This window comes from Mustela nivalis (genome assembly GCF_964662115.1).
Source record: "Mustela nivalis genome assembly, chromosome: 3".
NCBI lineage: Eukaryota > Metazoa > Chordata > Mammalia > Carnivora > Mustelidae > Mustela > Mustela nivalis.
This window is the reverse complement of record NC_139022.1, coordinates 123,794,192-123,807,756: the sequence shown is the minus strand read 5'-3', so window position 1 is coordinate 123,807,756 and position 13,565 is coordinate 123,794,192. Positions and strand designations below refer to the sequence as shown.

Genomic DNA, 13,565 nt, shown 5'->3' with positions numbered 1-13,565 from the left:
AAAAAAAAGCTCCAGCTTGATCATAAATGAATTTTACACAATTTAGGTGAATCTAAATTCTCTCTCTCTCTCTCCCTCTCTGTCATCAGCCTGTTAACTTGTCCATCGTTAGTGGTAGTGGTAATTTATTTTTCTTCTGCATGAATCTAGTTTCCATCTACTAGATTTAATAAAACAAGAATAGTCACTTGGTACAAACATTTTAATTAATTTTAAATAGTAGCATAAATGCACAGTGTTCTGCTCCTGTAAGCCTTAGGAAGAGGAGAGAGAAGCAAAGACATAAAACACTCTACATGTGATTCCAGAACCCCCTCCCACCCACAACCAGAGAAAATTGGGGGAAGAAGAAGATGAGTTCTTTCCATTAGTGTTATTTTATAATCTTGTGCTGGAGGTGGTGTGGTAATTCTATGTGTGTGTGTGTGTGTGTGTGAGAGAGAGAGAAAGAGAAAGAGAGAGAGAGAAAGAGCATGCACACATGTGTGTGCACATGCATGTGTACATCTGAGACATACTGCATTTTTAATTTCATTAACCCTTGCAGTCAATTTTGAGACTTAGTTTGGAATTTCCAGAGGGAACATCTGTTCATTATAAACTGTGTGTCAGCTACTGCTTTGAGTCCTTACACACGTAATTGCACTTAATGCTCCCATCAACTCTGAAAGACAGTATTTTGAAGGTAAACTTGGGTCTCAGAGAAATGTAATAATTTGGCCAAAATCCCAGAGCTGGTAAGTGACAGATCAGCTTTTAAACCCAGCTCTTTCTGCCACCAAAATCCTTACTCTTTCCAATTCTGTTCTGTATCACCTTTGGGCAGGTGTGTGGAGTCAGGAGTTATTTGTCCTATAACCTATCAGAAAAAATCATGTAGATTTAGTGATAGTAAAAATACAAGAAGAGTTATGAATATGAGAGGTCTGCACTTCACATTCAGCCTCTCTAATGAGGATCAGCCTGAGCCTAGCATACTGTGAGGCTCTGGGTTGAGTTATGTCTGAGAATGAATCAGTTACTCCTGCTCTCCGTGTGGGTCAGCCCAGTGATCACTAGAAGGCTCACCTCTGGCTTTTGCACTCTGTCCCAGTGGCAAATGGATTACAGGAGAAATTTATTCTTCTTCAAGCTGCTTCTGCTTTTTTATGTGACATCAGCCAAGCCCACCCAGTGGCCTGCTTTCCAGAGAACAGCACAGAGTTTTGCATTTTTTACCACACTCCTGGTGAGCACGCAGCAAACATATTGAAAGAAGGCTGCATTTAGAATGTGGAGAATTCTCTGACCTCACTATTCTCCATTTTTCCCCTGAGTAATTTAAGTAGGTCACATTTTAAATTTGATTTCCCAGGTACCTGGTTTTAAATAAAATCCATTCTTACCTTCCGGACAATCCCTTTTTTTTTTTTTTTCATCACATAAAGTTTATGCAGAAGAAAAACAGTTTCAATATGGATAAATAAAATATTATAACTGTACTTTATAATTAATAATGATAGTACTTATTTGCTCCTACTTTCTACTCTCTTCTACTCTTGGAGAGGCGAGGAGGTGCAGTGGGAGTCCAGTGGTGGTGATTTGATGTAACTTTCTCTGCTGTTCATGGCAGCTTGTCCAGTATAGGATCCTCCAGCCAGAAACAGCCCTTGGAAGCTCATTCCACTGCATGCATGGCTGCCCTCTTCACTAGTTTCCCATTTCAGTGGGCGAGAGTAGACGTGGGGTAAGAAATGATGCCAACTCTAGTCTTCCTAGGAGAAGAAATATCTGTAATGTTGCCTAAATTAGAAATGGAAAGTGGGTTTCCTCTCAAATGCCAACTCTGCCTTCTTGCAGGTCTCAGCCTTGGTCATTGAGGTTTTGAGGCTCTGTCTAGGCTCTGGGTGACGAGATGCCATGATCGTGATCACTCGACGATGTCTGCAGAGGTGCAGGAAGGGAGAATAGTAGTTCGTGTGCATGTATTTGCCATTCCTAACATAGAGCTTAGCATGTTTCGTGAGGAACTGACATCGAAAAAATCTCCTTTGTCTATCAAGCCCTCTCAAAACTTTGCAAAAGCTCATATTTTTCTCATTGTTTGCACAGTTCCTAACCAGGATCTTGGGTACCGTGGGTTCAATGTTTTCTTCTACCCTCTCCTAGACCATCAGTATGGGTAACGACTCTATCCAGATCTCTGATTAAGTATCCTGGGGATAGAAAGCATGTTCCCTACTCTCTCAAGGACAGTCTAGCCAAAATTCAATATGTGGCTTTGATGTTCTCCCTTTTGAACTCATTATTGTCCTCTGGTAATAGAGGGTAGAAGAAGGGTAAGAATTCTACTGAGAATTAGACCCTAAATAATTTTCACAACTTTTGTGTTCTAAAATGTTTTCAGAGAGGATATCTCTCAATCGCATGTCAGCTGCTAAGATGTTTTTGTTTCAGGTCAGGTCAGTTTATAATTAAGTTAAAACATGCACTTCCCCTAGAAAAAGGTACCGTGTGTGCAACATGAGGTCTCCTCCAGAAGCTGAGTTTTTTTTTCCCCACATCTTCCATAAATGCCCATTTAGCACTTGCCCATAACCTCCCTGTTTGAGGATCTCTAAATATCAGGAACAGAGGAGAAATATTTACTTATGTCAACATTGATGAATGCCGAGCTGAAAGGAAATCAACAGTGATGAACATGGTCCTGTCCTCAAGGAGTTTCCTAGAGCTCTGGGAAATTAGACACTCACAGAAGGAAAGTCACCTATTATAAAAACAGGACAGAAACCTGACAACAGGGGATGACTGATGAGCCAGGGTGGCACGACAGACTGCAGAGTGATGTGATTCGAGGTGCCACCGCTTCACAGGACCGGGACATGGCGTGGGCTGGACGCATCCACGTACATGTGCATTCCCAATCACGGGAGGACCGGGAGTCACTGAAACATCCTGTTGGCCATCTCTGAAGGCCCCTGAGGGCCGGTGCCATAGCAGGAAGTTGCATCCTGCTTTTAGCCGCAAATGAGAGACCCAGTGGGAAATTTAGGTTCTTTACAAACTGATTCTGACACGTAAAGTCCAAAGCCTGAAGGTGACCACTAAAATCCCATTCTTGATCTCTGAAAGGGGTGAATTGGCACAACTGAGGCAAAACTGGTAAGAACCATCGGTAATTTTGTACTGGACAGTCCTCACCAATTCTCAGCCTTCTTCCTATCAATGGATGCGGGAGAGTCCCAGCTGAGACAGGAACAACTAGAGGTTTCCTGTCTTCTGCCTGCTCTCCCCTTCTTGCTTTTTTTATTAGTCCAGGCACTTGTAGCCTATCCTTTATTACACATGTTGTGCTTTGAGGTAGGCAGAGTCATCCCTTTGTGGTCTAGATAAGAAAACTGAGGCATAAAGAGATTAATCCCCCTTCCTTTTTAATGGACATCAACTTGGCAAGAATAGGAGCTGACTAACCAGAGGATAAAATACTCAGCAAAATGGATTCTGATCCCCTGCACCACTAAAAATGACACTTGTGTCCACATAGCTTTATCAAGGGCAGAGCTGAGAGTTGGGCCAACCTGCTTTCCAAGAGGGCTCCCCGTCTTCTGAGCTTTGTGACTTTGGCCACCTATCTACACCTGACTGGTCTGTACGTCATGTGTAAAATGGGCATCAGGATCCCATCAGGATCATCGAATACTTATGACGGTTAAGTAATAAATTGCACATTTGAAGCCGTGCCTGGCGCATAACAAGAATGGCATTGGTGGTAGCTGCTATTATTAGTAGCATTTTTGTGGTAGTCCTCGTGATGGTTACTGTTTCTCTAAGGTCGGCTCTGCCCCTCCACCACCAGGGTCCCCAGGCTAGGACGCTGCAAGCAAAGCTGAAATTCCAGGTGGGCTCCACCCCCCTTAGATGGACAGATCCCTGCCGGCACTGCCCCCTGTGACCTAGTGCTCTGTCTCTGGCTTTTGCAGCTGCCTGCCCTGTCCTGTGCAGTGGGAATGGACAATATTCTAAAGGGACGTGCCAGTGCTACAGCGGCTGGAAAGGCGCAGAGTGTGACGTGCCCATGAATCAGTGCATCGATCCTTCCTGCGGGGGCCATGGCTCCTGCATCGATGGGAACTGTGTGTGCTCCGCTGGATACAAAGGCGAGCACTGTGAGGAAGGTAAGCGCTGCAGGGCCAGCCTGGGCAGCAGCAGAGGAGGGAGGGGTCTGTAGACTCAGACTTTTGCTAATGAGCCCAGTCCAAGGCTCCACATTTTGCAGAGGAAAACTTAAACATTTTGCACAGAGAACTTCAAATGCCTTGGCTTTTGTAGACTTCTAAGGTTGAAGAAAACACAGCCTGCGGAGTGGTTCTGGGAGGAATGCTTTGTTTTACCATTCTTTATGTTAATTAGCTACTTTTCCTCTTTAAACTGCTTTCTCTGCCTTTGTCTTTCGGCTCTTTCCCTGTAACTCCTCCTCCTCCCTTCCTGCTCCTTCTTTTCCTTTTTTTCTTTCTTCCACAGTCTCTTATCTTCCTTCCTCTTTGCTTTGCTTTCTTTAAAATCCTCTGATTTGGGAATTACTAAAGCTATCCAGAAAACAAAAACAGCAACAACAAAAAAACACCCAAGAATCCTTAATCTCCTGTCTTCCCTATAGCTGTTTTTGTTGTTGCTTTTTTTTTTTCCCCCTGAAACTCTCCCTGGTAATCTAGTACCTACATATGTCTGCGTATATTTTAGCAAAAATTAATATCAATAGAAAACAGTCAGGCTTGAAAGACGATATAAGGCAGCCATGTCATTTAGACACGATGTAGGTCACATTATCCTGGTACCTAAGTCACACAGAATTAGAGGAGGGTGGGGGTGTAGCACAGTAGTGAGAGAGTAGGAGAATTCTGAAGAGCTCACTTTAGCATGCATTGTGGTGGCCTCTGAAACCCATGGGGAAAAGTTAGGGGTGTAGTCAGCTGAATCTAGTCTGAAAAAACGTGATCAGAGATGGGAGTTGGTGATCAGATAGAGAACGCTCCTCTCCCGATGTGATCCATAGCCAGCTTCCACGAGTCTGAGTCACTCTGGTTAGTGCTTTCAGAGAAGCTATTTGGTACCAAGGCGTTGGGATCTATAAGGCAAGGGAACCCCGCCAAACTGCCTGCCAGCCTTCCCCCTCTATATTTGCGCCTCCCGAGTATGGTCTCTGGCTGCCCATCTGTTGTTTCTCTTCACATAAAATATCAAGCAGAGTTGGTAGGAAGGCGTGAGCCTAGGTGTGGTCCATCCCTCGTCCACTCCCCAACCTTTGAATTGACTCAATTGTGTTTATCAGCTTAGCCACTTATCCTCTACGTCGGTCATCCAGGCAAACATCCCCATACAACTCAAACAGCCTTTTTTCCTCCCAGTGGAGAAAGAAGTGTCAACTCTCCCAACAAACTGAGGAAAAAAGTGAAACCCACAGCCTACCCCATGAGAAACAGCTTGAGAGAACCACCCAGCATGCCCCCCAAGAAAAGACTGTTAGACGCCATATCCCGTGTTCTCTCTCAGCTTCTCAATGCCAAGCTGATAAGTGGGGACCTCAGGCGCTCTGAGGTCCTCAGGTGTGAGCATATCTGATCTCCCATCCCATTAAGTTATGGATCTCCAGTGTTCTGTAAAACCTAACCAATCATTACTGCCTTTACCACAAAGTAATGACAGTAACTCACCCTTAGTAACATACCGAAGCTCCCCTTCTGAAATCTCCCATTTCATAGTTTATAGAACTCTGGCTAAAAGAGAGTCCACTTCCATGACATTATTCTTCTAAGATTTTTCCGATACATCAGTGGTAATGCCCTTAATGGGACCCAGAAGTCTGACCTCCAGATCTTCATTGGCTCAACACTTTATATATTTGTTCCTCTGTTATAAAAGGTAGCCTCCCTCCATCTGCATCATAAAACCAAATTGGGAGTTTGGATGGAAGAAGGACTGATTTAATAACCCTGCTTGAAAGGTTGAAGTTCTCAAAGATAAATGGATTGCAGAAGGCAAAGCCGCATTTGCTGAAAACATGGGAGAGGCCAATAATATGACAAGAAAGGTTAAAACGACCTTTTGCATACATCATTTGGCAAGAAGGAAATGATAGAGCAATGACATTGCCCGTCTTAGAATTTTTTCCCTCCAGTAAAGATTGCGCATATCTGTATGAGTAGAATTTCAAGTGACTTCTCAACTTTCTTCCTCTCCCAACCCGTCGTATTTAAATGTTCCGAATGAATTAACCATCCAGCAACACAAGGAAGCCACGTGGACCATTATGAAAGGATGAAATCTCCTCTATTGATTCCTGCTACCCAAAAAGAATGAACCGAGGTGATTCATATGCTGTTTTCAAAATAGGAAATGAAATCAGAAAGTCTGGATCAGCACTTTTTTCTTCCATTTAGCTCTTTTATTTCTGATATTCATCATAGTCATACGTTCAAACAATTTACCTGCAATGGCCACGGCAACGAAATCAATAGTCGCCATCCTCCATTTTTGCTGCATAAACGTTGTTGTACTATTAACAAATTTGCACAAGAAAATAAAAGGACGGTTTCCCGAGGTTTCATTCAATGATGTCTGGGGGAGTGGGAAGGTGATGAGCGAGGAACTGACATATTAGTTTAAGTCAGCCATGTTTTCATGTCAGTTTCATGGTTGAGTCATTTTTCAATGACATTTAACTTCATAAATGTAATTCATGGTTCTTCGGGGGTTTATAGTACATATTGTTTGTAAAACTCCTTGACCTCTTTTTTTATCCTTAGGGATAGAAATTGCATTCACAACCCTTTTTTGTCAAACCTACAGAGGGCCCAAGACTAAATGAGTTCTAATGATTTCAGCTGCCAGGGGGCTGGTGTTGTAAGGCACACGGTACTTAGCTGGTAAAGGCCACTGTCCCCCTTTTAAGTATAACACTGTTTCTATTTATAAAGCTTCGTAAAATGCCATAGTCCCTCCTGCCTGCTAAAAACTCTAAGGACGTGGCCACAAGACCATCTTATGAAATTGGAAGCAAATTTAAAATTCATCGTGAAACTGCTCTTCTTAAAGTCTGGATTTAGTTATTCCATCAGCTGCTGTAACATATTTACTGGTATGACTGAAAGGGTTAGCTTATATTTCTAGATACAATAAATGATTCTTTGGATGGCATTCCACTCCTGGGCTAATAAATCCCAGTGGATTTTCCTCCTTTCTTCATATTATAATTTAAAATAGAGAAGAGAAAGCTAATTTATCTAGAAGAAAAGTGACATTTTCTTTTTTCTTTTTTGGGGGATGCGGGGGTATATTACTTTTTATGTCATCCTTTTAAGAAAAAGATTATGATGTATTTCTTGAAAGCTCCTAACTGTTGGCACCTCACCAAACATTTTAAATAGCTAATTACGGTGGAGAGTAAGTTTGGGGACACATAGCACCTGGGATTCCTTTGTGTCTATTTTGATTTTGCTGTATTAGAAAAAGGGACAGAGGAAAAACTACAACCTTGGGATTTTCTCTTATTAGAAGAATATGGACAAGACTCATTCTGAATGAATTAGTTCATATTGCACAGATCCCAAATTACATAGCATTCCTCCCCAAAAGCAAGAAGTTGTTAGCACCATTTCTTTCATGTCAGTTCTTCCTGGATGTTTGTCTCACTAATGACAAAGGCTTCTAGCAAAGTCTGCCATTCGTTGCTGTGTCAACTGTGTATTGAACACCTACTATATTTTTTTACCCCTGCTGAGCATGAGAAAGACACCAAAGCATTGCACGGCCTCTTTGTACATGTCTTCTATGTGTCTGAAACTTTCGATTCATTTACCTCCAGATGCCCTCCACCATCCTGAGCAAATCTGAAGGTATCAAAAAGGGTTCATATCATCAGAAGTTATAGTCCCCAAGACAATGAATATAACCTTAAAATGATTTCAACCAGAGCAACTAGCATTATCCTAAACATCTCCAACTAATAATAAATCACTGCAATTCCCCTTTCTGAGAGTGTTTTTTTTTTTTTAATTTCTGTTATATCAGTGGCAGCTTCTGTTTCCCCAAGGCTCAAATAGTCTTGAGCTGGTTTTCGTAAATAATATCTTCTTGAGAAGATTCAAATAGATCAGCTCAGAAACATCTCTTTACACTAAAAATTCTTATTGTTGCCTCAAAAGCACAGTGCTTTTTGGAAACTTCATGGAATACTGTGATTTTTAAGAAATCCAAATTCCTGAGTTTGATGTTCCCTGGAATGAAATAGTTTGTGGCATGGATAATTCTGAATAATGTCCTGTTTAGAGCCAAAGTATCATCAATTTTAAAACCTATCATTACTTTGTATGCCATAAGAAAAAAACAAAATTGAGACTATGCTACAAAAAGCTGGGACCCCAAAGGATTGCCATCTCGGTGTCATGGTGAACTATATAGACGCCAAAAATCTTGCATGTTTCAATCTTGGCATTGGGCAGGGAGAGAAATCAAAATCTCTGAGGATTGGAACTACAAGATGGCACACATGCATATGAGGGACTCAATTACACCAGCAGTGTGGTCCAAGAAACCTCAAGAAAGGAATTTAAAGTGGTCTTAAGCTGGCTGTGCCCCCCAGATGATGGCAGAAGCAAATGCTTTACTCTAGGCCAGGAGGCCTGATTTCCAAGCTGTTAAAATAAGGAAAATGTGTGTCTTAGTTAAATAAGGTGTTGAGACCTGCCTATTTCTCTGCTACACAAGACATATCTGAGCCATCTGCAGGACCACCGTTGGTCATTCAGATCCCACAGTGTGCTGTGCCTTCTTCTCCAAACGCCACTGCATCATTTTCTGGTAACACCCGAGGAAGTCGGTCCTCCTCTACCAAGCCCTCTTTGCCCATCTCTGAGCCTGGATGGATATCCAAAGTTTGGGGTCACATTCCCATGCAAAAAGTCCTGTCTTTGAGAATTGACCTTTGCAATTCACAACTCTCCTTATTCTGAGTTGATTCCACAGTGAGAATCTTCCTATTACCTACTGGATGCATATCCACTCTGAGTATTAAGATGTCCAAACAACCTGAGCATGAAACTGCCAAGAATGATAGTGACCAGAATTAACTCATCTGACTGACACAGTCTGAGGGTGTCAGCACCACGGCCAGAGACTCACCCATTCAGGCCACTCCTGATTTTGTGTGGGACCCTTAACTCCTTGGGATCAATTCCACACCCAGCTTCACCTCTTCTATCCTGCTCTTTTGCTAACGCCTGCAGTAGATGTGTGCTCGGAAAATGAAACCTAATTTTAGACTTAGCCTAAGTGACATTTAATTAGGAAAGTGACTCATTTATGAGTTTCACTGGTTTTCTTTGTAATCCTTTGTTACCTTCTGAAGACAAGCATTAGTGGAGTTAGAATGAGCCTTCTTTTCCTCTCTGATAGTGAGGGATAATTGGGCTTGGGGATACATGTAGAGATATCACAAGTATTCATGTCCCAGGCTCAGAAGCTCTGATATGATTTAATGAAGGTACTAACTTTTTTAAGTACAAGGTTCTCAGCATTGAATGGCACACCTCTATATCTGATTGCTCCTAAGTCTGTTTGAGAAAGCCCCTCTTTCTCTTACCTCCCCTTCGAGTTTGAGATTTGGTGTTTTGGCAAATAAAAAAAAAGTCTTGAATTTTTTATAGGTTGTTCTGCAAAAGACCACGTAAGTATTACTTGGGCTGCTCCGTTTGCTTGCCAGGGGATAGGAGTTAGTGAATTATGCATTTCTTCAGCAGCAAGCTGGCATCTCGTGGCCCATTCCCCATGAGTGATCAATATTCTTCCTCTTTGTTTTGTTTTTGGCTCTTTCTTTCAGTTGATTGCTTGGATCCCACCTGCTCCAGCCATGGGGTCTGCATAAATGGAGAATGCCTCTGCAGCCCTGGCTGGGGTGGTCTAAACTGTGAGCTGGCAAGGGTCCAATGCCCAGACCAGTGCAGTGGGCACGGCACTTACGTCCCCGACACAGGCCTCTGCAGCTGTGATCCCAACTGGATGGGTCCCGACTGCTCTGTGGGTAAGACAAGAGGTTTCCTCCTTACTTTTCCCATCACTCATGCCCTGTGCTCCTTCTATGAGCCCAAATGGATGGGAATCTACTCTTCACACTTAGCTTGGGATGAAGGAATGCAGGGTAATTGCATAGTGCCTTTCTTACTCTCTCTTCCTCAGTCATTGAATCTGTGATCCTGGGAAACAAACAAACAAACAAACAAAAACACCACAGGTCCTCGTGCCTTGTTTGTTCCATCACTACAAATGGACGAGGGGCCCGGGAGGGATGCTTCCATTTGTATTATAGGTTTTCTTATGTACACTCCCTCAAGGTACCAGAAAACAAAACAGAACAATTCAGTCCCAGACAAACTGAATGGAACGTCCTATAAAACAGAAAAGAGGCTCCCTCGGGGTGCCGTGTGAACATGCTACAGAGCACTGCAATACTCCAGTGACAGGAAAATAATGAAGTTGCGCTGTACACTTTATTTTCCTAAAATTAAGAGTATGCGTCTTACCTCCCGAGTGACCCTAAAATGGAACGGTTCAACAGTTCAAGCCAGTCCCAACCTACCCGAGAATGGTTCTGTTCACAGTGACAAGTGCCTATCCAAGCAAGCGATCATCATTCCGCCCCCTTCCTCTGGGTAGTGAGACAGCTGTCAGATTGCCATGGCAATCAGGAAGGGAATATATGTGAGGCTTTGCCTACAATGGGAAAGAAATGAATATTTCATTCCAAAAGGAAAAAAAAAAGAGTCAGTTAAAATGGGCTATTTTGAGACGGCTTCTCAGCCCACTTGCCTCTGGCTTCAACGCTGATGCCGGTGGTCCAGGCCAAGCTCTGCAGAGGATGGGGGAGGAGGACCCCTAGATCCAAGGCCCAACCGCGCTGCCGATACGCTGTGTGACTTGGAGTGAGTCACTGCCCCTCCTGATTGAGTTTTCCTTCCCCTGGCACGATGAGCCATGCCTCCCTCAGCAGTCTGTCGTAAGGATGAATGTCTGGCATGTGCTTGTCCTCGAGTGAGAGGTCTGGAACGCCAGAGAGTGTATATCTGTCTGTCTGTCTTCTCCCCAAGCACAAAAGACTTTGAGCTCCTTTGAGAAAGAGGCTGTGTAAATGCAGCACAATCCGAGCAGACATTATGGCCACAAGGTGCCGAGGGGGCTGACGGGTGGGTTTGCTGTCATCGTGGGGATGGAGCTGCAGGGTTCCCGAGTGGTCTTAGTTCAGTTCAGGCTCTCGACAGGGTTAAAATCATAGCTGGCCAGGGAGTCAGGATGCACATACATGTTCTCAGTTGGCACCTCCCGCACAGCTTTGCCAAACTGGATGGCCGGGGTCTGACCTCCACCTGGGGTGACCTCGAGCTCTAGCACAGTGGTTCTTACCCTCGAGTGCACATCAAAACCACCTGGAGGACTTGAGAAAACCAATTTCTGAGCCCCACTCCCACAACATCTTATTCAGGAGATCTGAGCAAGGCACAAGAATTGGCATTGACTACCAAGTCCCCAGGTGACAGCGATGCTGCTGGTCGAGGGACCCCACTGTGAAAACCACTGCTCTAGAAACTACATAACGGTTCGTACCCAGCCCAGTGGAGGGACAGGCCTCCCCAGGAGGCACACCTGCTGGGCCTTGGGGCCTGCTCCAGGGACCCAGGCCATGTGTGTGGTCTGGCCTCCAGTGGAGGGTTTTGCCAGCTGTGGTGTTGAGCTGTAATCATTGTTTTTCTTCCAGAAGTGTGCTCAGTAGACTGTGGCACTCACGGCGTCTGCATCGGGGGAGTCTGCCGCTGTGAAGAGGGCTGGACAGGCGCAGCTTGTGACCAGCGCGTGTGCCACCCCCGCTGCATTGAGCACGGGACCTGTAAAGATGGCAAATGTGAATGCCGAGAGGGCTGGAATGGTGAACACTGCACCATTGGTAGGCAAACGGCAGGCACCGAAACAGGCACATATTGCTTTATTTTCATAAATCGTAGATCTATAGTGATGGTCGTGCATTGCAACCGGCTGTTCCTTCAGGGACACGAGTGCTCTACAACATTCCTGCTGCCCCTCCAAATCTTCTGGGGGCTAGGGAAGGGAAAAGCAAAGTCCCCAACTAAAAAATGCTTTCCCTTCTTTCCAGAATTCTAGATTGGGAGGCAAGGAACAAAACCAGATAAAATCCATTCAAATGACTGATTTGGGGAGGGAAAAATGCACATGCATGGGAAATTGTCAGGACCTGAAGGTTTCAAGCAAACCCCCCACCCCCACCAGCCATGATGGTAGTCTGCAAGTCTCCACTTTTTGAATACTCTCCCCGCCGGCTGGATCACTGGATCCCTGCTTGCTGGCAACAATTGAACTCACTTGTTTTAGGCCAGGTGACTTATAAGGCAGGACTCCCAAGTTTCCAGGGTAGTCAGGGACCCCCTGGAAGAGGTTTGTGCACCGTCTTGCTGTCCCAAGACAAGGCATCCTGCTTGGGCCCTGATCCTCCCCATCACCACTACCATCGTTCAACGTCTCCCCTGGCCCCATGTCATTCTCTCTCAGTCACCTTTCTACATAAGTTCCTCAACGAGGGGTTTTTTTGTTTTGTTTTGTTCTGTTTTGTTGTTTGTTTTTTTAAGGTTGTTTTATCTCTTGAGGAGTAATCGTTTCTAGGTGTCTTCAGTTTTGGTTTTGATGGCTCTTGGTCAATATTGTGGTTCAGGGTAGGATGAAACTGGATTGAATGTATCCAGTTATCCCTTTGAGGATGGGAGCCAACAGCTCTTTGGTTTTCCACATCCCTCAGACAATCAGAGTGACAAAGTTGTCCACTTGAGTATCATTTTCTTACCTGTGATTTTTGCTTATGCTGGTTTGAGTTCACTGTGAAGCTGGCTAATCCACTCACTTGCAAGAAAATCGTCAAAGACGTTTCCAAGCAATCTACTGACTTGTCCCCTTACAGTTACCTTTGAAGCTAGCCATCACATTTGCATCCCTCCCCTCTGTCCTAGCCCTAAGGCCCCGGTCGACAGATTGGCTACCCGGAGGGAGAGGCGGTGTTAGGAGCTTGTCCAGGGCAGACTCATGAGGTCAGACTCAATTTCCCATGCTGTTCATTTGAGTGGTGAAGCAGAGACCAAGCATACTCTGCATCAGATTTACCCTGGTTCCATCTAATTGGGCATCTGAGGGGCAGCATGCCGATCTAGGCCATGACCATAGCACTGGGACCCTGGCGGGACAGTCTGTTGGCAGTGAATTGTTTTTGCAATCTCTCAATGATGCTCCAGATCCCGCTCCCCTGCGGCTGCTTTCATCTTCTGTTCCCTGCAGAGTCTGGGGGATAATTCAGAAAACTCTCAAGGGAGGGTGCGCACAGCCCCCTACGGAGCCAGTTCACAGTTCGCACCAGCAGCTCCCACTCTTGAGGGGCGTTCCTATTGATGGGCCTTTTTGCATGCCCGGGGTGATTTAAAGACTTTTCCCCAACCCCATACCTCCATGGCCTCAGTCCTCACACCGCCCTCAAATAAGAG

The 13,565-nt window shown here is 44.6% G+C and overlaps 1 protein-coding gene across 9 annotated transcripts in view; it reads left to right on the top strand.

The window, feature by feature from the left end:
• The window catches only part of TENM2 (teneurin transmembrane protein 2), a 1,882,184-nt gene that overhangs the window by 1,726,218 nt on the left and 142,401 nt on the right, over window positions 1-13,565 (top strand). For 7 of the 9 annotated variants that reach the window (XM_082724103.1, XM_082724105.1, XM_082724111.1 and 4 more), the window contains 3 exons: window positions 3,960-4,154; window positions 9,854-10,054; window positions 11,783-11,995. In XM_082724103.1, the coding sequence (XP_082580229.1) occupies window positions 3,960-4,154; window positions 9,854-10,054; window positions 11,783-11,995 (609 nt within the window). The remainder of the gene's footprint in view (window positions 1-3,959; window positions 4,155-9,853; window positions 10,055-11,782; window positions 11,996-13,565) is intronic. The other 2 variants (XM_082724104.1, XM_082724109.1) reach the window with 1 other exon arrangement.